Source organism: Acomys russatus, chromosome 15 (genome assembly GCF_903995435.1).
Source record: "Acomys russatus chromosome 15, mAcoRus1.1, whole genome shotgun sequence".
Lineage (NCBI taxonomy): Eukaryota > Metazoa > Chordata > Mammalia > Rodentia > Muridae > Acomys > Acomys russatus.
The window spans coordinates 16166388-16192522 of NC_067151.1; the positions used below are offsets into that span (position 1 = coordinate 16166388).

Sequence of the window (26135 nt, forward strand, 5' to 3'; positions counted from 1 at the left end):
ACAATCTCACACTCTGATTTTGTTTGGCAGGTTGGTTCCTTTGAACACAATCTCACAACAGATCTCCTAAACCACTTGGTGTTCGTACAGAAGGTGTTCATGAAGGAAGTGAACGAGGTGATACAGAAGGTGTCCGGTAAGGTGCCTGGGGCCCAGCAATGCCAGTTTCTATTCTCATTTGCCATATGAGGTTTCATGATCTGAAATAAGACCTAAGTGACATAAAAATAGTAATAATTATATCAATAACTGGTATGTATGAGAGAGACAGACCAAGACAAAGGTGAGAGAAAATGCACATTTGGAGAACAAAAAAGAATGTCAGCTCACTTCTTTCTTTTACTTCTGGTTGTCTTATTCCCTTTCCCTGGACCTGGAGTCACCATTTGCTGCTGTTGTCATCGTTGTTGTTGCTGCTGTTTGAGAAGTAGGGTCCTTTATTTCAAGAAGGAAAACCCGTTGAAGGGAATGTCTCTGTAAAATCAAAGCCTAACATTCACTTATGAGCTGGAGTAGGTACAGGGCAGACAGAGAGGGAGCAGGGAAAGAGGGTAAAGCTTTCTTTTTGGCCAAAGATGAGCTTTTTCTAAGAGTGACCAAAGAAATGGTGAGCAGTGAGTAAAAGAATGTCAGGTTATAGGTAGACGTGTCGATGGACAGCTGGAAGCTCTGTATGTGTGGCAGGAGTCTCAGCAGTTACCAGGACAGACATGGGGGTTCAAAGTGCCGTGACCATGACTAGTATTCTTGGCTTTTGTTCGTGTGGGTAGATGGAGAAGAGGGCACATTTGTTGCGCATGTAGCCTTCCCTGCTGTCGAGATTAGCATCCCCATCATGCTTTGGGGAAGTTCTGGTGTTGGAAACATTGGAAGAGGATGCTGTCAGGGTGGAGTCTTCCTCAGAGGCCTCAGAGCTGGTAATACCTACCTGTCCAGCTAACGTTCTCCTCACAGTTCGAGACCCTGAACCTGTCTAGAAGGTGGTTGTTGGAAGTCAGTCCGGCTGCTAACAGCAAACATTGGGAGCATAGAGAAGCCTAGAGTCTTCTCCCATGCTGACTTTCAAGCATGTGAGATCAGTCAAAGGGACCTAGAGTTAGATTCTCTCAGGAACATATGAGCGTGGATCAACCATAAATGAATATAGACAAAACTAAGACAGTGGTTGAATACACAACATCTAGAGAATAGCACAACTAAAGTTATAATAGATTTAATATCCAGAGATGCAACCCTAGAGCTGTTTGCCAATGAGATGGTAAACTTTGGCTTGGTTTTACTCTTATTTTGTAGTTCTTGTAAAGAAAAGGAGACATAATTAGAATTATCATCAATATACAAATAAAAGTGTGTCTGTGGTTATGAAAAACATGAGGGGGAGAGAGTCCTTTAATTTGATTAAGGGCCTTACTTTGATTAAACCCATTGTCTCTTTTCAATTATCAATTATTTTAACTTCCATTATACTTTTCTGCTGTGTGCTTAAGACTTTAAAGGTGACCAAAATTAATCACTTTCTTTTTACTTTGATGGACATTTAGGGTCTGGCCCTCAAGGATTACCTGAGGTCAGGAGGAGCCTTCGTTACTTGTTCCATCTATTATGAGGATAAGTGCAAGTCCTTGCTTGACCATGGCTTCACCTGGAAACACGGAGGAAGTTTTCCCTCTGTATTGACCTTCCTCTTTGTAGAATGGATATTACAGTCTCCTTGATTGGGTCTTTATGGTCTCTTTAAAAAACAGGCCGGTAATTCACCAGAGCTGCAATAGGGGTTGAATCTTAGAAGGCAAAGAACAAAAATCTGTGCCTTTAACCCCTCTGTCCACATTAGTATAGCAACCAAGTACACCCAGAAGGTGTGTGAACACCAATTTAGTACTTTAACCGCTGTTTAATAAAATCTGAGCAAAAACTAAGCAAAAACTTTTAAATAAACGTTGATTAGATACACATTTTGTCCTTTTAAGTCAGTGCTTGTGTTACCAAGAACAGATAAATACTTACTAATTTGAGTAGAGGTTTAATGTCAGTATATTGTACTTTGGCCTTAGAAGTGTGTGTATGCACATGTCTTACAGAAGTTGGAGCTTTTGTGACTAGCTTAGACATCCCTACTAGAATGACAGCTATCAGCTTTTATGTGAATGCTGCGGATCCAAACCTCAGGTCCTTCTAGTGCCACAGCAAGCACTCTTCCCCACTGAGCCATCTCCCCAGCCCTGGATAAATACATGTCCACTCATCCTTTCTTTATATTTTTTGGGTTTTTTGTTTGTTTGTTTTTAGTTACCATGGAAAGTAATGGGTTTCATTATGACATTTTTATATACTTTGTTTTCATCTGTTTCCCTACCTCACTACCTCACTCAGTGTTTGTTCACTGCCCACCTCAAGCAGTCCCCCTTTTCCAGTCAGTCTTTCCAACTGCTTTTTTACAGCATACATTCTATTACCTTTACCCCTGTACTTAAGATTTCTTCCTTCCCTACCACAATTCCCTTACTACTTTATTTATTTTTGCCTTCACAGAGAATTTACCACTTATTCATTATTTCACTAAGAATTGCAGAGACTCTGTAAAGAAGAATCCTATAGTCCTCACTTGGTCACACATGTGCTGTGTTGGTTGTACCATAAGATTACTCTGTAGCAGTGACCTCAAACTTCCTAATTCTGCAAGCCTTTAATACAGTTCTTCATGTTATGGTAACCCCCAACCATAAAGTTGTTTTCATTGCTACTTCAGAACTGTGATTCTGCTACTGTCATGATCATAATGTAGCTATGTGATGGGTAACCCTGTAGAAGGGTAGATCATTCAACACAGCCCCAACGCGCCGTGACCCTCAGCCTGAGAGCCACTGCTCTACCATCATCTACAGCCTACTCTTGACTATAGAGCGATATGAGAGGCTAAGAAGTTTACTTGCCTAAACATTTTTTATTAGCAGCATTGAAAAAGTAATTCTCAAAGTGATTTTTCCTCCTTAGTACATGATATACTTTTGTATTTTTAAGTACAAATTGTCTATAAATTATCTTTATAAACTGTTTCTCTATATAAGAGAACTTAAAAGGCCATTTAAACGTATTTATGAGATAGAAAATATGTGACTCTAAGTTAGATGATGAAGGTACAGAGATATGTGGGTAATAGTTCTCGGACTTAGCAAATTTACACGTGTGTCACGCAGTGTACAGTGATAGCCTGGGTTCTGTGTCTGACGGGAACAGAGGAGAGGGATCTTGAGATCAAAGGTCCTTTTTCACTCAGGGCAAGCCTGTGCACTAGGCTAGGCTTCTGGTCTCACTGGGGGAGGTGGGAATGAGTTTTCCACTGGGTGTTACAGTTAGCTCTTGTGAAATGAGACTGCTGGTATCAGATGACAATGAAAACTTGGGAGTTCCAAAAGCCTGTATGATACCAAAAGTGTTACAGCCCCTTGCTAGGCTGCCATGCTAAGAATGCCAGAGGATGGAGGCAGACACCAGAAACCAGCCAGAAGGCAGGTCAGGTGAGATGCAGGCCTAGCGGGTGCTTCACTGGCCTGCAGCACTGATCTCTTAGCGATGAGCAGGTTTCAGTGGCTGCCCAGGCAGCTCCACCATCACTGCCTGACTGGCAGGGCATCCAGCGTTTGTTCTTCCCCTGAATAACTGAGTCTCAGATGGCGGTAGTGAAGGAGTGGGTTGAGAGAGCAAGCAAGCCAGCCTTTATTTTATGCAGTGGGAGGGATTTTGAGGGTGAGTATGTTTGACTCCCTGGGGCTAGGGATACCAGGGATACTTGATCTATATGTAGCGAAACAGCCCTGTCATAAGAGGGGAAAGCAGTGCTTAATTATCCTGAGGGATGGTCATGCACACACACACACCTCTTTAAAGAAAACATGCATAATGAGAAGTATTAAAAGCATTAAGGAGAATGGACAGACTGAGGACTCATGGCATCAGGATGACTTGAGCTAGGGCTTGAATACATTCCACTTTTATCATAGAGCCATTACAACAGACAGGGACCATTTCAGAGGGAGAAACCCACAGACATTACAAAGAGAAAGACATGCTCATTTGCTGTGATTGAAGGAAGAAATTCATGAAGACTTGCCATGGCTGTTCTGAGAAGGGCCTAAGACATGAGTGAGATGATAAGCTGGACCCTGAAACAGCACAGGTACTTGACAGAGTCCAGGAAAGCACTGAGAACTCACTAAGATACTGCTTCCCAAGGAACTCAACCTACTTTGGGAGATAACTGTGAAGATAAGTCAGAATTATAACAGAAATGAATAACTTGAGAAAGACCAAGTTCTCATAAGGATACATCGGGGAAAAATTGATAAATGAGAATTAATAAGAATAAGAGTGAGTATGCTCACATGTGGTGGACTGGGGTGAGCACGGGGCACATGTGTGCTCGCAGTAACTCGCTGTCCTTGGTACTAGGCTCCACAGGGGTGTCTGCTTAGTTGAGAATGTAGCAAGTAAATAAGAACAGAGTGAGCCGGAGGCCAGAGTTGCTTTAGAAAAGGGAATTCAGAATGGGAGTGTCAGAGAGCTGTGGCTTAGAATCCAAATGATGAGAAACGGGAACAGTGATTTAACATTTTAGAAACTACACTGAAAAGTAATGTAAACACCCTCTGTTGGAATGAGATAGCGTGAGACTTCCAAGTGTGGCATCAGAAAAGGCCTGACTTGAAGGGAGTTAAGCCATCTAAGAAATAATGTGAGTAATTTACATCACCTGAAACTTTGGTGGAAGCTGGATGATAGAAGTAAGAAGAAAGATGGAGCAGTTGATAGCTAGCTGGGGATAAGGTAACCACTAACTAAGTTTGGATAAGAATGACTATTGCAGATGTCAGACATGAGGTAGAGTTTAGGACCTGGTGATAGCAGAAGAAGGGGAAACAGTGTGCTGAAAGTTTGAGAGCAGAGCTGTTGAAAGAGGGAAAGTGCAGTCATGCAAGCAGGCACTCAGCACACAAAGTTATGGCCCACACAGATTTGTAGTAGATAGTAGGTTCAGTTTTACCTACAAATCCTAAATATTTGGGTTCCTGGCTCATACATTCTATTCCTTTTTTTTTTTTTCCTCTTGCCTGTGTATCTCTTTATCTATATATATGACCTTTGAATCAGGTTCTGTGTCTTACCTTGTACTTTCTATAAATCACTGCTTTCTATACCTTGCTTACTATTTTTATCACAGTAGAGATTTCAAAGTATATTTTTATCATAGTATTATTGAATAGATTTGTATCACTAGTCTATTTTTAAATTTTTAGTTTATCATAATTTATTCAGATTACATCTCGATTGTTATCCCTTTGCTTTTATCTTCCCATTCTCACCCTCCCTCTTCTGCCCTATTCCCCTCCCCTAAACCTCTGACAGAGGGGGACCTCCTCCCCCATCATATGACCATAGCCTATCAGGTCTCATCCAGATAGCCTGCTTCCCCTTCCTCTGGGTGCCCTTGTAAGAGCCGATAAAAAATTAATTTATCTTTCAAAGCAATATGTACTTCTCAAAATATTTGTTAGTTTGCTATGTCTGAAGTCTGTAATAGAAGAAAAAGAAGTTCTTGCCTTACCTATGTAGGCTCCCTGGGGTGATGCAAGACTCAAAACTTAGCAAACATACAAAAAGTAAAAATTTTTGAGGTAGAATATTTGGAAAGATAAACATGCAGAAAAGTATTCAAGTTGAGAGGAAATAAGTAGAAAAGAGGTTAAATATGAGGTTGCCTTAAATATGAGCATATTACTTCCTGTATCACATTGCCTGGGCGTAAAATGTTCATAGGAACTTCACTGTCAGGTCCCTGTCACCAATGGTTTTAATTCTGGAGCAGATGTTTGCTGTCACATTCTTTATTAGTAACACATTTTTCATTTCTTGGGGTTCTCTTTTCTTTTTGTTTGCAGCATATCTGACTATAAACAAGCTCACATTGTTGATTAAAGAAATCGTTTACATTTTGACTTCAAATATATTTTCTGAGACATATAATCATTCATTTGGTGCAGTTATGTATTTAATGCTGAGAATTGGTAATGTTTTAATTCTTTATTAGATGCTCTGAATAGTGTGTGTTATATAACCTGCCTCAGTGAAAGATGATTTGACTAAAGGTTACAACTAGAGATTGAGTTGTCATTAAAAAATATTTTATTGAAGGTTTTCTTTTTAAAGCACAAAATACAATGAATATTTTTCTGATAAGGAAGCTGCTCTGGTCCTTCAGTATGTAACCTTTTCTAGGTGGGGAGCAGCCCATTCCTCTCTGGAATGAGCATGACGGAGCAGCAGATGGAGATAAGCCAAAAATTCTCCTCTACTCCCTGAACTTACAGTTTAAGGTAAACTTTCTATAACAAGAATACTTTTAGGACCATCTTTTGTAGATTTCACCTTTTCCAAGCCTACTTTATTTGGGGTTCTTTCAGTGCTGGGGTTAAAGGTGTGTGCTACCATAGACTTCAATAATAATAGTAGTAGTAGTAGTAGAAATAATAGTAATTCTTATTATAATATTATTATATGCATGTATTTATGTATCTTGAGAAACTTCTATAGATTATTGAGATCAGCTTTATCTCCTGAAAGTTGTATTATTTTATATAATTGAAAACAGTTTGGCTATAATCTGTTGAACATTTGATATTTTTAATCACTTCCTTTATAATTTACTCTGCAAGAACATTGTAAATATTTGCTCAGTTAAAAATAATATTTGGGGCTATGATAGAGTGCTTGCCCATGTGTGCAATTAATTAATTATCTGAGTGAAACGAGGCTCTAGATTCTATCCTCAGTACCAAAGGTTGGAAAACAGTGTGTGGCCAAGAGGCAAAACAAAAAACTGTAATACTTTACATCTTAATTAGCTCCTGTAAGAATAGAAGTGTTTTTAAAAGTTAAAAATATTACTTAATTATTATTTAATTAAAATTAATATATTTAACCCATGAACACTTTGAATTTTAAATAAAGATACTAAAATGAAATTTGTTAACTATAAAGTCCTACTAATATAACTGAATTAAAGAATATTTGCCTTATACATATCCTATACATGCTTTTAAATGACTTTTTAGTCATATTTTAAAAGATTGCGTTGAGACTGCATCGATTTATTTTCTTATTATCCTCATACCATCTACCCTGCTAGGGTATTCAAGTGACAGCCACCACCCCTTCAATGAGAGCTGTGAGATTTGAAACTGGGCTGATTGAACTGGAACTTTCAAACCGACTTCAAACCAAAGCTTCACCAGGAAGTAGCAGCTATCTTAAACTATTTGGTAAATGCCAAGTGGACTTAAATCTGGCATTAGGGCAAATTGTCAAACATCAGGTTTGTATAAAATATGTTGTCTATTGGCACTCTTGTCTTTAAATTAATTCATGTGTTATAGTTTTAGAAATAGTTAAGTTCCTTTATATTGTAAATTTTGATGGAAAGGTACGTAGGCCTTTAGAAATTTGCTTTGCCATTTCTTGGAATATTTTGACTATATACTACCTGGTGCAGATTTATACAAGAGTGCTTTCATGAGACTTTATCTAGAATCTACAGAAACATTTGCTTTAATTTTTTAGTTTGTTAAGCAATATTTTTATTTGCTGTCTAGAGCTTTTACTAGTTAGTATCTAAAGTGTTAAGTTTACACCTTCCCTCTAGAATATTTGAAAATTTCATATGTATTCAGTGCTAAGTATGTAAAGTTTTAGGAAAAAGCAGCAGCGAGTGGAGCTCTCTAATAAAGGTTTACTGTTTATCAGAGATTGTTTCTGTTGTTTCAATTTTGCTAAATGTGTTGTTTAATGTCCCACCTAATTTTGATTTGAAGAGTCATTTTTAAAATGCCAGTTATAGTTTTAAAAATTGATGACTACATTAACTATTTCAAATTGTTATCTGTAGAGAAGCTATTTTTTTTCCAAATAGAAATATTTTGAGAGGGAGAAATAAAAAGGTCTTACTTATTTTGAAACATTTAGCCCACCACCGTGCTTCCCTCTGCTGGATGGCTGTACCGCAGAGCCTCAGTCCTGTTCCAAGTTTACCTGTTACGTAGTTCTTCATATTTTATATTAATTTTAAGCATTTAAATTGTACAAAATGCTACAAAATGTAAGGGATTTATCATTTAATGGTGGAATTGGGAGAGTATACTGTAGGTCTTTTGGGGAACAATGCTATTACTAATGTTTAAATTATTTTGGTAAAATTTGTCCATTATTTGATTCTGTTAAGCTTTTGATTTTATTTTAGGTTTATGAGGAAGCTGGTTCTGATTTTCATCAAGTTGCATATTTTAAAACTAGAATTGGATTGAGGAATGCCCTTCGAGAGGAGATCAGCGGCTCCTCAGATAGGGAAGCCGTGCTTATTACCTTGAATAGACCAATTGTTTATGCACAGCCTGTGGCCTTTGACAGAGGTGAGAGAAACCAGCCATTACTGTCTTCTGGGTGGTGAGCATGCTCAGGATGCATGCTACAGCCTTCCAGTGCACAGGTTTGACAGCTAAATGTCTCCTAAATCTGTAATGTGAACACCTAAGACAAGTCTTGCTAACTATAGTTTTTAAAATTACTTTATATTTTACAATTATTTTGCTTTTGACATAAATAGGATTATTTTATTCCAAGTGTCAATCTTAAATGCTAAAGGTTTTTATTTGGATTATCTACTGGTTTGTGTTTTTGCCTTTGGTTGATTAATTTATTCTAAAAATGTTTAGTGCGCGGTAGCTAAAAGTGGGATACAGTGGATAACAGGATCAGGATTTTTGCTCTCAAAAAACGTAGTGCACTGAAGAAGAGTTCAGGTAGACTTCTAAACAGAGTCAGTAATGCTTGTTGTAGATTGGAAAGCGTCTGTCGTGTTCTTTGGTTTTTAGAAGAGAAACAAATTCTTCAGTTTCAACTTTGAATGTACAGTCCACCAAGGAGATCACCTATTATTTACTTTCTTATCCCAGAGTAGCCGTAGCATTTAGTACTCCATACCAGACATTTCCAAGTGAGAAAGCGAGTGTTTGTGAGCACAGTAGTCTACGAGAAGATAGCAGCAGCTCTCAGAAAAGAAAATAGTTGGAAAGAAGACTGATTAGATGGACAAACTCATGCTAAATTGTTTTTCAGAGAGAGCGATAGAATGCTTCTGAATCCATGTAAAAATTTCAATTCTCAGTGGTCTCAGATCTGCCATTAAAATCTTCCCTTTTGGCATTGCGGCCATATCTGTGTTTTGCTGAACCTTTACTCCTCCTATGCATCTCCCATGTCACCACTGTCCTCCACCATGCCTTACAGCACTGTCGACTAGTGTGGGGCACCCTTCTTAGGTTTGTCTCTTCTAGTGTCTTTCCATTTTTATCCTCTTAGACTTCCATACTATTATGAGATGAAGATTTTTTTTTGGGTGTTCTTCTTACTAATAACTCAAATGACCTTGACCTTTCCAAATCACATCCTTTTAATATATATACCTAGCATTGTGTCTACATACTTAGAAGTATTTGAAAGCAGTAACTATATATAGTTGGTTTTCTGTTGGTAAGATAAAATACTGTGAACAAAGGCAACATGTAGATTAAGAGTTGATTTGGGTTAGAGATAGTCCATTGGCTATAGAGTCATGACAGCAGGTAGCCAGAGCACGAAGCCAAGAGACTGTATCTGAGCATGCTCACTCTGGGACTGTATCTCAGAGTGAACTATAATAATGGGCACTGCTATAAGCTTTCTGTCCACCCTCACTTGCCTATTTCCTCCAGCAAGGGTTGGTCCTAAATTTCCCATAACTTCCCCAAACAGTAACATCAACTGGGGAAAAGTTTAAATATATGAGCTTATGACATTTCTCAGTCAAACCAACACAAAAAGTAAACTGTACAGTTAAGGTCAAGGGCCATGTTTGTTTGCACTTATTTCTCCACCCAGGACCAAATGTATGATAGGAATTCTACAATATTAAATGGATGAATGGACCTGGATTTTCTTTTTGTTGACATTAGGCTGTTGCTTGCTTTCTGCTTCATTTTTGTATTTGTCCATGAAAAGTATTGACTCTATTTTTCTAAAGAAACACTTAAGTTTTGTCATAATTCTAGTACCACAATTTTCTAGTAGTAGTTTTTATTAGTAATTCTCATTAGTGATCAGGATTTTATGGTACTTGAGATTTACTGACTGTAATATATCACTGACTTTACTTTTCTTTCTGCCTGTTGCTAATTTGGAAAAGCTGTACTGTTTTGGCTGAATTATAAGGCTGCCTATGACAACTGGAACGAACAGAGAATGGCTTTACATAAAGATATCCACATGGCTACGAAGGAAGTAGTTGACATGCTTCCTGGTATCCAGCAAACATCAGCCCAGGCCTTCGGGACGCTCTTCCTCCAGCTGACTGTGAATGATCTGGGGATTTGCCTCCCTATAACAAACACTGCACAGGTACAGAGCATCAAGACAGAGGAGGCTTTACCCCAGGAGTGAAAGCTAGGGGCCTCTACTCACCACTTATGTGAACACAGAGTAATCATTTTAAGTAGAGCTGTTTATAACCTGAGTGAGAAAGAACTCTTTAAGTCTTTCGCATATAAGTTTCACAATCTTCCTATTGCTTTTTTAAAGTAAGAAGTCTTTGGATCAATCTTTGTATAAAGTGGAAACAAAGGGACATTTTAGAATGCACTTCAGTACCCCCATCTGTAATATAGCAGAGCATTTCAGCTTGCTTACAAACTGTAGTAAGTATGGATATTAAATAATGATAAAGAAACTTTCAAGTTTATCTGTATACAAGTATAAAAAAGGATGCTGTCAAAAAAAAAAAACAAAACAAAACAAAAAAAAGGATGCTGTCTTCATAGTTTAGGGCCAGTTTGCATTTGCACATGCACATGTGGTTATACAAGAAAATGCTGTCAGACCAAGAAGAGATTGCTCTAAGAATCCTATGCAGAGATGTGTCTGTTACAGTTTTCCTTCAGGTCACTTTTAATACTTTAAATGTCATGGCAGAGATACTAAGCCTGTGAATGGAATGAATTTATATTTAGGGTTCTGATTGGCAGAGCAGTGCTGAGAGAAACTTGGAGTTCAAGATGGGCAGTGTTGTTGTATCTGAAGCAGTTGAGATGTGGCAGCTTTTTAATGACATGACGAGAGGATTCAGGAAGGCTACACACACAAGAGCTGGTTGTCACATTGAGAGTGTTTCCCCACTATTCAAACAGACTACAGAAACACAGATGATTAACCCTTTGCATGTTAAAAAGGAAAAAATGTACAAGGAAATGTATTTCATTTGAGTAATGCTTAAACCTTTCTTACTAAGCTACTTTATATTATTTCTAGGCTTAACCCTTTCTAGATTTTTATTCTTAAGAATATAAAGATTTCTAAATTTTAGAATCATTGGGTCTGGAGAAATGACTCAGTAGTTAAGAGCACTTATGTCACTTTGGAAATCTATCTGGTGCTTTCTCAGAAAAATGGGAATAGGGCTTCCTCAAGACCCAGCTATTCTACTCCTTGGAATACACCCAGAAAATGCTCCACCACACAACAGGGACATATGTTCAACCATGTTCATAGCAACCTTATTCATAATAGTCAGAACATGGAAGCAGCCTAAGTGTCCCTGAGTAGAAGAATGGACAAAGAAACTGTGGTATATTTACACTATGGAATACTACTCAGCTATTAAAAACAAGGAATCCCCAAAATTTGTGGACAAATGGATTGAACTAGAAATGATCATAATGAGTGAGTTCACCCAGAAGCAGAAAGAGTCAAATGGTACATACTCACTTATATCTGGACACTAGCCCAAGAGGCATGTCCCATGAAAGTCTTCACTTACCAGGAAAGTGGGACAGAGGAGAGGATACCTATTGGGACTCTAGGCAAGAGAAGCATGGGAGAATGGGGAAATAGAAGGATCCAGAGGGTCCTAGAAACCTACAAGAAGAACATTATGATGGGTAGATCTGGGCCCAGGGGTCCTGCTCAAACTATTGCACCAACCAAGGACAATTCGTACAGTAAACTTTGAACCCCTACCCAGATCTAGCCAATGGACAGGACATTCTCCACCGCTGAGTGGAGAGTGGGGTCTGACTTTCATGCAAACTCTGGTGTCCCAAATTTGACCACATTACTTTGATGGGGAGACCTGGTGGCACTCAGAGGAAGGATAGCAGGCCACCAAGAAGAGACTTGATACCCTATGAGCATATACAGGGGGAGGAGACCCCCCCTCAGTCACAGACATAGGGGAGTGGAGTAGGAGGAAAGCGGGAGGAATGGGAGGATACAAGGGATGGGCTAACAATTGAGATGTAATGTGAATAAATTAATAAAATATTTTTTAAAAGAAAAATAATTTTTAAAAAAGAGCACTTGTTCTTGCTCTTTTTAGACCCTGGGTCTAATTCCTGCACCTGTATGGTGCTCTGCTGTCATCTGACCCACTCTAGTTGAGTGGATCTGAAGCCCTCTTCTGATTTCTGTGGGTACCAGACATGCATGTGATGCATGTACATAGGCAGGCAACACATTAGCACACAGAAAATAAAATAAACTCTTAAAAATAACTTTGTAAATTCACCTTTTGCCTCATTTTTCCTGTGATATTTCTTTAGTCTAATCACACTGGAGACCTTGACACTGGTTCTGCTCTAGTGCTGACCATTGAAAGTACTCTCATCACTGCGTGTTCCTCAGAGTCTCTGGTTAGCAAAGGCCACTTCAAGAACTTTTGTATCCGATTCGCTGATGGCTTTGAGACATCGTGGGATGACTGGAAACCAGAAATCCGTGGAGATCTAGTAATGAATGCTTGTGAGTCTGATTTATTTTCTATGTGAGACTTATAACTGTAAAAAGATAAAGTGTCTCTGTGTTGAAAAATTAATGGATGTACAGATACAGGAATGCTTGTTAGCAATGAAACAACTTCAGCTTTCTGGTAAGGCAGAAAGACTTGTACCCATTTGAAATTTTGATCACTACCTGAATTTTCCTGTCATCAAACTATGAGTGATCTGTAATAGAGTGAGCCAAGGCCCAGCTCACTAAAGGTAGAATAGACTATAAATCCATTGGGCTAGCATCCCAGCTTTAGTTATTGCTGACGCAAGGAATGACCCAGTGACACAGCTCACATTTCTAGGATTTGAGAGTGTCATTCTGAATTCCTCCAATTCCACTATTTATGTATGTGCTGATTTGAAAGTAGAAAGGTTTGTTTGTGTCACTTTGGGAGTCGGGCGGGGGGGCTTGGTTTTTCAAGACAGGGTTTCTCTGTGTAGCCTTGGCTGTCCTGGACTCACTTTGTAGATCAGGCTGCTCTCAAACTCACAGCAATCTGCCTGCCTCTGCCTTTCTAGTGCTGGGATTAAAGGCGTGCACCACCATGCTCAGCTCGTTTGAATCATCACTTTTAATATCTTTAAGTATCACAGCAAAGATACTATGGTATCACCCTTCTTTATAGAAGCTTAATGATAGTGAACTGTAATCTTCAGTCAATCCTCTGATCCAAATACTCTTTAGAAAGTGGCTTGCCCTCATTTATGCAATTTTCTCCTTTCTGAGAAATTACCTTAACTTATTATTTTTTCAAATTAAAGGCAAAAATAAATGTAAATGTGACTTGTATTGACTGTGACATCTTTGTCATCTTTGCACTAATTAAAATAAATAGATTGTGAATTATTGTTTTAAAATTACATGTATTATCAGTAGGCCCAGCTAGCAATCAATCAAGACACAGACACTTGTTATATTTTAAAATAGCGTTAGTTAGCCTGGGGCAGGGCAGATATCAATCCTCAAAACTACTTCTCATACTAGGGTCTCAGGCATGGGATCCCTGTTTCAATCCCATGCCATCTGTTTCTAAAAACTTCTATCAAGCTACCTCCCATCTATAATCCCATATACTTGCTCATGTTCTTCATCTGGGCTGGATTCTCCATCCACACTTGCAGGCCATGTGCTTCTCCTCCAGCTAAGTCATGGCAGCCTGCCTCTCTTCACTTCAGGTCTCTCTCTTTTTTTCTCATGGCAGTCCTTCTTCACAGATTCCTCTCTCTCCTAGCCCACCTATCTCCTGCCCTGCCCAGGTGGGATGGCTTTTTATTGAGCAAAAGTTGGGTCACAGAGACAGCAAGTTGTAATTAGCATCAAAATACATCAGACCATCCCCCAACAGTGAATAGAAAGGAAATAGACTATTTCCCTAATAGTTAGGAAAATTTATCTCATAGAGAATATAAAAAAATAAGCCTAGGGTTTAGAATTAAAATTATAAGTATTAAAATGAATACACTATTCAGTACCTCAGTATATATTCTTTTGAAAATAAAAATCCTTGCCATTCTGATCTCTGATATTCAGAATAACTAGATTTAGACTTTGGAGAACATTTACCTCTTTAGCTCACTGTTGTTTCTGGGGAAGGGAATTGGAGGGAGAGTAAACAGAGTAATTGTTTTATTGATATGTTATATGAATTCAAATTAATAAAATGAACAAATTGATTTAATAGTTTATAGTTTATTTTCACTATTGGGGGGGGGAGGAAGAAATTGTCTTCAAATTTAAAGAGTTTTCATTGTAGTAATCTTGAATTTGAAGGGCCAGTAATGTAGACTTTGTTCTGGCTTGTAACTTGTGTCTTTATCTGAAGGCACATCTTGCCTTATTTGTTTTAATTTAAAATTGACAAGGTAAACATCCATACTTTATGGTTTAAAAAAAAAAAATACAGTTTCTTTAGCAGTTACTGGCAATGTATATTTAAGACATAATAGGGTTAGGGATGCAGCTCACTTGGTAGAGTACTTGCCTGCCATCCAGGAAACCCTGGTTTAGATCGCTAGTACCACATAAAATTGGCATGGTACACACGCCTGGAACACCAGCCTGCTATACAAGTGGTAAAGGGATCTGGAATTGAGGTTATCATGCTAACCCTCAGCCTAGACGACAACATGAGGCCCTGAGGATCTTTCTCAAAAAGAAAAAGAGGGAAAGAGAAAGAGACCTGATCTTTTCTCACAAAGGATATTGTGCCTACGTTGGGATTACTTTTCTTTTTAGAAAAATTTCAAGTAAAGACAAACTTAATATCAAAAGACCTCAAAAAAAGGAGGTCACTCCAATTTTAATTGACATGTGAATACTAATTTAGGATTTACGTAAAGTTATAAAAGGACATTTCACTTAGGGCTGTAATCAAATTTAGATTGATATTTACTGATTCTTCCTTTACAATTTACTTTGTTTAGAGATTATTTCAAGATAGTGTATTCTTCACTGTATAGGTTTAAAGTACCAAGTTAAAATCAGGTGGTAGTAACATTTTGTAGTTAAAGTCAAATATGTTTCTGGGCTTAGAGCCAAGATTGTGAGGTTGACATTATAACAATCACCCATTTTTCTCATAAAATACTTCTTGGCAAAGAGATAGCAAATGTGACAAATTGTCTCTGACCTAATATGGCAGTTCTTTTTGCTGGTTTTGTTTTGTTTTCAAGACAGGGTTTCTCTTTGTAGTAGTCCAGAGTATCCTGGAACTCACTTTGTAGACCAGGCAGGCCTAGAACTCTCAGAGATCTGCCTGAATATGGCAATGCTTAATTGTCATTTTTTTTTTTTCACTGATTCTCGTTCTCAAAATATTCATACATGGGGCTGGCCAAATGGCTCAGCCAGTAAAGGTACTTGCCACTCACTATGCTGCTTAGGTGCTCCAGGAGCCACAGGGTAGAAGGACAGAGAACTAACTCCTTCTCTTTACTCATGTCATGGCTTTTGAACCAGGTCTACACACCTGTTCACACTCATGATAAATAAATTGTAATTTTTTGTAATTTAAAAAAAAATTTCCTCTCCAGGGTTTAGTGCCTTGTCTGTAATCGCAATACGTGGAAGCCTGAGACTGAGTTTTAAGATCAAGGGCAAGGCAAGCTACATAACAATAGCCTGTCCCCAAAAAATGAAACCAGCTACAACAATGTGTGTGTGTGTGTGTGTGTGTGTGTGTGTGTGTGTGTGTGTGTTGTGTTGTGTTGTGTATACATGATGTCACAAAAATTATCATAGAATCCTATAGGTTGACAGAATGCTGTGTCAGATGCCCAGGTAATGTGACTGTAATAATTACATGCCACAGGTAAAGCCATAACAGTAGGTTAAGTTGCTAAAATCATAAAATAAAATGTTACACTTTATATAATAGGGTCCAAAGTCCAAAATTTGTCCTTTTGTGGAGAGGAATTGAAACCTAGCAGAGCTAGAAATGCTGTTTACATTTTAATGTTTAATCACAAGCGTATTTTTATTGACACCTGTATTGGGGTTATTCTTGTGCAGGTGTAGTTCCAGATGGCACCTATGAAGTTTGTTCAAGGACTACAGGACAAGCTGCAGCTGGTAGGTTCACCGTTCACTTTGGTTGAAACAGAGTTAGGTGAAAATCAGATGGGAAGTCTCAAATGCCAAATTCAGGAGTTGATTTGATGATTAATAGTGTAGCTATTAAATATTTTTGAGCAAGAAATCAAATGGTGATAACATCAATGGACTACCTCAAGGCAGCAAAGCATACGAAAAGAGCTGAGAACTAACTGTGCAAGTGTGATTGGTATGGTGGGGTCTCAGCTAAAAAGAAAGCAGTGTCAACTATTATTTCTTATGCAGTGAAAGTTAGCAGTGTGCCCTAAAGACAGGCATTTACTTTAAGGCTCTTTGGAGGCTGAGAGGCATAGAAGCTGATCAAAGCCAGTAATTTTTCTAGTGATCCTTTCTTTTCTTGCTGGTCATTGACACTCTTTCATCTGCAGCCTCTGTACTCATCCTGAGTAAGTCATCTTGAGACACCTGCCGTCCCCAGCACAAAGGTCTCAAAAGCTAAGACGGTCTCCAGCAGCACTGCTAGGAGGCTAGAGACCGAAGCAAACACACCTTTTTGAGAGAGAGGATAGATGTCTTTACAAAGGCTGTCTGTTTATAAGTGAAAGCAACCTACCCAAACTAGCTTAACCAAAAGCAAGATCTTTCCCCAGGATATTTGTAGATGATGTTAATTTTAAGAATGCTGGGGCAAGGCAAGAAACAACTGGAACCATTATCAGCCAGCAGGGCGCAGGCAGCTCTGGCTCTCGCTCCTCTCTCACTGCCTCTTTTATTTTAGATTCTTTGTTTGTTAGTTTGTTTTGCTTTTATTGATAACAATCATGTCGCTAGAAGAGCCATGGCCTCATTTTCCACTCTCTCATTTAAAAGAGACCCATCTTTTCTCAAGTTCAGAGAAAGAGTTTTGTTTCTACAGCTTTGATGTTTACTTTGACTGGTTAGTTATTTGTAGCTGATAGATGAGACTTATGATGGTTCCTGTTGTATGCATGGGAAGAATCTGGGCTCAGAGGAATGAAAAGCAGTGCTACTGTACAGAAGAGGTAGGTGCGTGCTGTGTACATGGAAACCAGTTCACTGCCTGGTGTTTCAAACCGCTATTGCTGTGAAAGGCATTAGGCATCAGATATGGCCATCATATTGTTCAGAGTGCTTATACTCCAATTCCTAGGACTTTCCAAAAAATGCCACTCTTTAATTTTAACAGAAAGCAGTAGTGCTGGAACCTGGACGCTCAATGTGTTGTGGAAAATGTGTGGGATTGATGTCCACATGGACCCGAACATTGGCAAAAGGCTGAATGCTCTGGGCAATACCCTTACCACACTGACAGGAGAGGAAGACATAGACGACATTGCTGACCTCAGTTCCGTGAACATAGCTGACCTGTCAGATGAAGATGAAGTTGATACTATGTCTCCCACAATCCATACTGTAAGTGCATTCACTGCCAGGAATTTCAAGACTGGCTTTTCCTGAGACAGATAACTGGTTAACCCAGGATTATTTAGTATGGTTGCTATTGTAGAGGAAGGGGGGGAGGTGGTGATTTCTGAGTCTGCATTTTACAGTGCTGCTGTGTTTCATAATAATGCCATTATGAAATGGGCCTTAACCTCAGTATAATGGAAGAACATTGAAAGTAGGGTAAGATAAATCTGTAAACACAGTCTGGGGGTGGGGTGAGGTTGGAAAACAGGGCTGGAAAGGCCTGCTACTAGGAGAGGAGCTTTTCTGGGTGATGCGGAGGGTGTGGTGGTGACTGCAGAGCTCTGTGCATCCTAAAGCCACTGAGTTGTACATTTTAAATGGTTGGGTCTTAGGGTCTGTAAATCATAGCTAAGGCAAGAGTTTTTTTAAAAAGCAAAGTGTTTATATTGGGACATATACATTTAAATGTATTTCCCAGCTATACTGCTTATTCTGTAGTATCAAGTTATTTAGTGGTCATAAAAAAATGACTTTCAGTTTTCATTCTGGTTTTGATTTGTAAAGAGATTTTTAAGTATATTTATCTATTATATCATAAAATAGTTTTTCTTGGGAAGTAATTAATAATACTGTTTATTATTTAGAGTTCAGATGGAAGTTCAGTGAGTGGAGATGGCCACAAACTCACCTTTGGGCAGCGACTTGTAAATCACCTGCTAGGCCTGGCGCCCCCAAATCAGCGCTATTCTGTTCCTGCAGAGTATCTGTGTGATTCAGAGATGCGGGGCTCCCCTCAGTCTAGCCAGTCTCATTTGAAAGCGTGCAGAGCACACTCATGGGGAAACGTAGGTAGCAACTCGGTAGATGCCTTACAAAATGCGGGCTGTGAATCAGTGGAGAATGATAATCATCTGACCTGCTGTGGATAGCTTTGATTCTTGCATGCTCTCTTTGATCTGAGGCATTAATTTTGTAGTGTAGATTGTCAGTATGAACTGATGGTGGTATTAACATATATTCTTTCAATTTTTTAGGAAGCTATAGATTATCGAAGACAAGGAACATCTTCTAGTCAGCCAGGAGAAGCCAGAGGAAGAAAGATTGTGAAACGTTTAGTGGACATCAGAGAACTGAATGAGCAGGCCAAAGTAATAGATGATCTTAAGTATGTCCCTGGTGTTTACCTTAATGTCGCATTCTGTAGTAATAGAATAATAGGTGCTAAAGGTGGAAGAACCCTTTCAGTTTATCAGTGACGTCATCAGTGCTCCAAAGAGTTCAGTAAATTTTTTGAGCTTATAAGTAATACAGTCAAGATGGAATCCTAATTTTATGTCTTTATAACTCCTCATCTTTGTATGGCGAATCCTGACTTTATATCACACCCACACATACCCAGCTCTTTGTGCGTGTTCATGCTTGACTGTATTCACATGCATAGTTGATAGTTGAGTGTGTGTGTGTTAGTTGCTCACCTTGTTTCTGGGTTGGAAGGTTTCTTTAGGAGTTAAGAATCAGCATTTATGGGTGCCTGTTCTGGTGTGACATGCTATCTCACAGTAAACCTCACAGTGTAGTTTTGAGGTTAGATAACATTTTCCAAATGTACTGTTGAGAAAACTGGCTCAGAGTAAAGAACTGTGATTTGTATTTGTATAAATGTGAATTCAGAGTCTGTGGGTTTAAAAAAACAAAAACAAAACCTCCCCCCTCCAGCCCCCAAGACAAGGTTTCTCTGTGTAGCCTTGGCTGTCCTGAGCTCACTTCGTAGACCAGGCTGACCTCGAGCTCACAGAGATCTGCCTGCCTATGCTTCCCAGAGTGCTGAGATTATAGGTATGTACCACCACACCTGTCTTTAAAAACAAAAACAAACAAAACAAAAACAAAAACTCTTGACTGTTGATATTAACAGTTCTTTAGAAAACAGTAGGGATAAAGCAGAAAGCATCAGTAACCTTTTTTAAAAAATCTGTTGCCAGCTGTTTTATAATTTTTATAATTTTCCTAAGTATCCCCTGTACAAGAATAAATATTCTTCTTGCTAAACTTTGAAACTTTGATTTTCTCAAAGTTGGTGGCTATGCCTCATCTTTCCTAAATCTTGAGATGCTTATACCTGTGAGGAGTTTGGTGGTGTCGTTCAATCAGGACTTCCCCCAAAATACAGAAAATTTGAAAAATGAAGGGATGACCTTAAACTTTGTCTATAAATTATCATGTAATGATTCATATTTTTTATTAATTTGAGTTTTATCCTCAGGGAGAAAAATGACTTGAAACAAAATATATGTCTTCAAAAATCTCACACACACACACACACCTTTTTTTTTTTACAGAGTGAGTGTTTGGTTTTCATGAGATTGCTCATACCTTTTGATACATCAGTAGATAGAGAGTGTAAAGGCATTTCCTAGATGTTAGTGGGTCTTTTGTAATTTGCCAGATGTGAGTGTTAAATTTACAGGAATTGGGCTGGCCAGATATGCTTCTTTGCTTTCCTGACAAGTGAAAGGACTAAAAGAAGCCAGTGAGAAGTCAGTTGTGCTTTCTTGCTTCTTTACAATAACCCCTCCATTTTGGTGGGTTTTCTGTTTTGTTCTGTTTTTCTTTTTGGTTTTGTTTCATTTAGAAAATTGGGTGCAAGTGAAGGAACCATAAACCAGGAAATTGAGCGTTATCAGCAGCTGGAGTCTGTGGCTGTGAATGACATCCGAAGAGATGTTCGCAAGAAGTTACGGAGGTCCAGTATGCGGGTGAGTGCACACCTAAGACTTTCACCAGATTCATGTTACACGCTCACTTTCTAAGACCTAACAGTGATATTTATGCTCTTGTTCATGCTGGTGATAATACTATATGATTTATGAAAAGCAGACCTATGTATCAGGCACTATTTAAACATTTTGCCATTAACCACCCATAAATCTCCACAGCAACCCTATGAAGAGTTTTTCTCCCATTTTAAAAATGAGAAAACTGATACACAGAGAGGTCAAGTAATTTTTCCAAGTTTATATAGCCAGCAAGGCTTATGGAATCAAGTCTCAAAGCCACCAATGGAACTCTGCAGTTAGGCCCAAGCCACTGTGTGTGTCCTGCCATTCATGGACTCACACTGGCTTTTAACCTCTCATGTATATCTCAGAAATGTGCAGTCTTTTTCCTTGTCTTTGTCTCCAATTTTTTCAGTATTTACCGCTAAGTCACAATTTCTCTCTTTTCTGCTTTATCTTTATAGTAAAACACAATTTTTAGAGCAATTTAAAGCAGAATTGTGAGGAATGTATAGAGATTTCGCTTTATGTATCAGCCACTGTCAGTATTCTTGAGAGTGTTTTACTTACACAGTAAGTGCATGGACAGACACATGGACACAGTTCCCAAGGTTGGTGGTTTACAGGAGGATTCCCTCTCAATGCTGTGCAATCTGTGGTTTCAGAAAAACATATAATGGCATGTATTCTATGTTACATACACAGGAGTTTCACTGCTCTAAAAACCCACTATGTTCCCTTCTTATTCCTTGTTTCAACTGTGATTTATACTTAAAATCATGTACTGTTGAAATTATTTCTACATTCTTAATACTTGTTTCACTCAACATTTCCCCTGTAGTCTCTACTATTTCACGAGTCTCCAACAGTATGACAATCTTTCTAGCACCCAGCTCCTCAGCACATTTGAGCTCAAGTCTCTTCTTGCTGTCATCTCTTACAGTGAAGTAGACATCTGCAGGAGGGGTGCGTGTCAGTGTCCTTGAAGTGATAAAGTGGTTTGTTTCCGAACACATACTTAGCTTTTCCCTGGGATCTTTGCTCTTTTTCCCCCATTCTTTTCCTCTAGTTATTTTCTTTATTCTCGCTTTGTTTCTGTACTCCTCATTCCTTCCCCAATCCTTTCCTTTTCTGTTGAGTTAGCTAGTGGCTCTTACTGATACCATGACATCAGGCTAGCTGATTACTACGGTACTTTGATTCATATATACTGAATTTCATTTAAAGTCACTGGAAAGTAAAAGAACTAACTTAGTTTTTATTTTAGCTGAAGTGAAATACCATATCAGTATACAATTTCCTTGAGTCACTTTGTTTTCCTCTACCACTTTATTAGGCTGCTTCCCTCAAGGATAAGTGGGGTTTAGGTTACAAACCAAGTTACAGCCGATCAAAGAGCATTTCGGCTTCTGGAAGACCACCTCTTAAAAGAATGGAAAGAGCAAGGTAATACATATTTCAGCCAATGAGACAAATTATAAAATTGCTGACATCTAACCAACCAAGGTTCAATACTTTTTGGGGGATGGGGGGAGTAGTTTAAAAAAATCATCCATATTGGTAAAATAGCAGTCACTAGTTACTTACTGTCAAACATCGTGGTTTGAGGAAAGCTTTACAATGTTTCTTCCTCAACCCGAGCAACATTTTAGTAAGGCAAAACTATTTAAATATGCTTTATGTATAAGCTTACAGAAATGAAAATCTGCATACCAGTGGTTGCTTTCTAAATAGTCAATTTAAATAGTCAGTTTAGGAAAGATGATTGTACACATTAAAATCTTGTTTTAATATTAAGTCAGCATTATAAAAATAAGATGTATAAATTTTTGAGGTGAATTGTATAGTGATTAGTAGAGTGTTTGCCTGGCACGTATGAAGACCTGGGTCCAATTCCTAGTACCACATAAATTGAGTGGTACATACCTGTAATGCTAGCTCTTAGAAGGGGATCAGAAGCTCAATAGCATTCTCTGTCCCAGCTATATAGTGGATTTGAGGTTGGCCTGGGATGCACAAGACCCTATCTCCCTCCAAAGTAAAAAAGCATAAATTATTTTTATATAGTTAAGTTTTAGAAAATTTAAAGTTAATTGAAGCAAGGCTTTTTCACAGATGTTGAAGGTTAATACATGAAAAGACAAAACTTCAATCATCTGATAAGGTTAATATTCAGAAATAGAATGTTAATATCATTAATAAGACTTTTGCAAAGCCAAGATTTTTTAAAGTAGGAGTATTGGGTTTTTATATTTTATATTTGTGATGCATATTTATGCTTATATCATAACTACATTTTACTTATAGTTCTCGGATAGGAGAAACTGATGAGCTCCCGGAAATCCGTGTGGATGCAGCATCTCCTGGACCCAGAGTAACTTTTAACATCCAGGATACAGTAAGAGAGACAATACTTGTTAGAAGTTTGTATTGCTAAGTAGTTTTTAAAATTGCAGACTTGCAACATTATACAGTTTAAAAATATAAATTGTTACCAATGATGAAAGTGGGCGTTATAACTGAAGTATTTGCACTACCAGCGAGCAGGTGTTGCCTATAATAGCTACACTGCCCATGGCCAAGTATATGTGCAGAAAAAGTCCCATAGCTGCTTGCTCTTAAATAGGATTGTTTTTATTGAGCAGTTTTTTTATAATAACTGAGGACCCACATTAAACAGTTGTTAATGTGAAATACGTATTCATTTACATGTTTAGTTCATGGCGATTAAATAGTAGAAGGCAGAAGGAAGGACTGCTTCAGAGCTGCGCACTACCGCATGTTGAAATTTATGTTACAGTGTTTATTTGTGGAATGTTTGTTTGCATTGTCTTTATTTTCATGAGTTTTTTTTTTCTTTTCTTTTCTTATTACTTTAATTAAGTTGAAAAATACAGTGTGGGGAAGTTCACCACAGTCCAGCTCTCCAGGGGAAGGGTACTTTCAGGTACTTATGAAAACCACATAAAATTTTACTTTAAAACTAATTAACTGCCCTGAAAATTTGCTTTCAAAATGTCTTCTTTTCAAGCTAAACTGAGACCTGAGAAATACTCTGTGTAAAGATTTAAGGTTGTTGGGATTCTTTTTTAATGTGTACCTTATAACACTCCAATGTGGTTTTACATTTACATACGTCTTAATTTTGCTTTGACCTTCAAAAGTGAATAACTTTAATCAGCTTATCAAACCAGCTAAACCAAATTTTAAACTCTAAAACTGCAGTTTATTAAATCAATTACTATTAATTTGTTGATTCTGAAATCAGTCTCTTTTCCTTACATTTACAAAGTGAGTGATTTTAAAATCAGCAATCTTTGTTAAGTGTTTCAAACTCAAGTCAAATCTAACTCCAAACAACGGACTATTGGTCACTGACTATTACTTCTTTTAAGTCACTATGGTAGGCACAGTAGTTTTTAATAAATGCTATATTCAGAGCTGACTCTGATGACACATGCCTGTAATTTCAGCTACTTGACAGGTGGAGGCAGAAGAACAGGAAGTGCAAACCCAGCCTGGATAGCTTCATTTTGTTTTCAGTTTTTTGAGGCAGGGTCTAATGTAGCCTAGACTGGCTTTAAACTCACCATGTCATGAAGATTGCCTGGAATTTCTTATCCTCTTCCTGTGCCTCCAAATACTAAGACTACAGGCTTGTGCCATTACCCCTGTTCTCAACCTGAGCAGCTCAGGGGGACCCTATCTCATAAAAACAGGGCTAGGGATACTGCTCACTAGTAGAGTAATTGCTATCATACATAAAATCCTGAATTTGATCTATAGCACCGAAAAAGGAAAATAAAAAGAAACATTTTTAAAATTATGTTCAGAAGTGTGAAAGTGTGCTATATAATACTTATTAATATAATTAACATTTTAAGCCAAATTTTACCCTGCATGTGTCATTAAACTAAATATATATAATATATATCCTACACACAATACCAGGCATCTAATCTTACCTAGAATTTTCCTTTAAATTAGTTTTTAATAGAAAATTGGCAATTACTCCAAATATATTTCTTGTTTTTATTCTTTCAGACTTGAGTCTCAACATATATATCTTAGTTATATCTCAGCAAGTAGAATGTAGTTCTGGGGAGGACATGGCTTAGCAGTTAAGAAAAGTAAGGAAAAGAAACTGTGGCCTCCAGTTATTTCCTTAGAATACAGCATTGTTAAGTTTGGGTAGTTGACACGTGTATTACTCAACTGTTCACACGTCTTCTATCAACTCGTGACAGTTCAATTTTAAAAATTTGCCCACAAAAGCGCCTCCAAAATGTCTTTACTAGTAGTCACTGGACTCACCATGAGTTGTTCTTCCATTCTGATTTATACTTGATTGCTTCTTTCTTTACATCTGCCTCTGTGTACTAATTAAGTCTGATGCTTTATGTTCCTATAAAGTAAAATTTCACTGTGACTTTTCAAGTGTCAGTGGTGCCTCTCTGTCATTTGACCTGTTTCCTTCCTCGGTGTGCCATTTCATATGTTCATGAGTCTGACCTTCCTCCTTTCAGTTCAGAGTGAGCAAATTCAACTCAGAGATCCTAAAATACTTAGACTTACATCTTTCATATGTTTAATTTTTCTCTTGTTAATTGAGAGAGAACCTGACAAACAAACTTGATCGATATTTTCTGTTTATGTAATCAGTTTCCAGAGGAGACAGAACTGGATCTTTTGTCAGTAACTGTTGAAGGTCCATCACATTACTCATCAAATAGTGAAGGATCGTGTTCAGTGTTCAGCTCTCCTAAAACCACAGGAGGCTTTTCACCAGGAGTGCCTTTCCAATCAGAAGATGGCCGACGGGACGACAGTCTGTCTTCTACCAGTGAAGACTCTGAGAAGGACGAAAAAGATGAAGACCGTGAAAGGGAAAGATTTTATATTTACAGGAAAGCCTCGTGAGTAGCCTTCTGTTTAAGATCTTTAGGTGCTGAGTCAGAATCTAGAAGTCAGCCTAAGGTATTTTATCTAGTCTAATGTTTAATAAACCACGCATGATGTCACATGTCTACAAGTTCTGCAAACTCAGATATTCTGTCTCAAAAATATAAAATTATAAAAATAGCAACAATAAATTAACACAAAAAGTGTGAATTTTTTAGTTATACTAAGATACCTGTTCATAATTTCTAATGTGTTTTAACTTTTATGGTGCTATTTTCTTCTTACTATAAATGAGTTTGTTTAAATTGCCAATAAAACAGAAATACAGATATGGTTATAAATTACAATAAAGGAGAGAACACTGTTCCTCCTAGGCTTAATAAAAATAAAAGGAGACATTGAAATGTGTCATATAGTTGAGAAGTGTAGTGAATAGTAAAGGGATATGTATCAATGCTGAGGATTTCAAATCATTCTTGAAAGAAATGGATGAGATAGTGTTGATGAACTAAAAGGCCTGTGTGTATGAAGTCCTCTGAGAGTGCATCCGTGTGAGGAGCTAGGAGG

General features: G+C 38.0%; 1 protein-coding gene across 2 annotated transcripts in view; it reads left to right on the plus strand.

Annotated features, from left to right (window-relative positions):
• Window positions 1-26135, plus strand: part of Bltp1 (bridge-like lipid transfer protein family member 1) — a 174508-nt gene that overhangs the window by 115460 nt on the left and 32913 nt on the right. The window contains exons 52-66 of one of the 2 annotated variants that reach the window (XM_051157074.1): window positions 31-136; window positions 6274-6371; window positions 7184-7369; window positions 8291-8459; window positions 10271-10482; window positions 12678-12876; window positions 16417-16476; window positions 17666-17892; window positions 18534-18734; window positions 18924-19054; window positions 20522-20645; window positions 22003-22112; window positions 22974-23064; window positions 23551-23613; window positions 25329-25582. In XM_051157074.1, the coding sequence (XP_051013031.1) occupies window positions 31-136; window positions 6274-6371; window positions 7184-7369; window positions 8291-8459; window positions 10271-10482; window positions 12678-12876; window positions 16417-16476; window positions 17666-17892; window positions 18534-18734; window positions 18924-19054; window positions 20522-20645; window positions 22003-22112; window positions 22974-23064; window positions 23551-23613; window positions 25329-25582 (2231 nt within the window). The remainder of the gene's footprint in view (window positions 1-30; window positions 137-6273; window positions 6372-7183; window positions 7370-8290; window positions 8460-10270; window positions 10483-12677; window positions 12877-16416; window positions 16477-17665; window positions 17893-18533; window positions 18735-18923; window positions 19055-20521; window positions 20646-22002; window positions 22113-22973; window positions 23065-23550; window positions 23614-25328; window positions 25583-26135) is intronic. The other variant, XM_051157075.1, reaches the window with a different exon arrangement.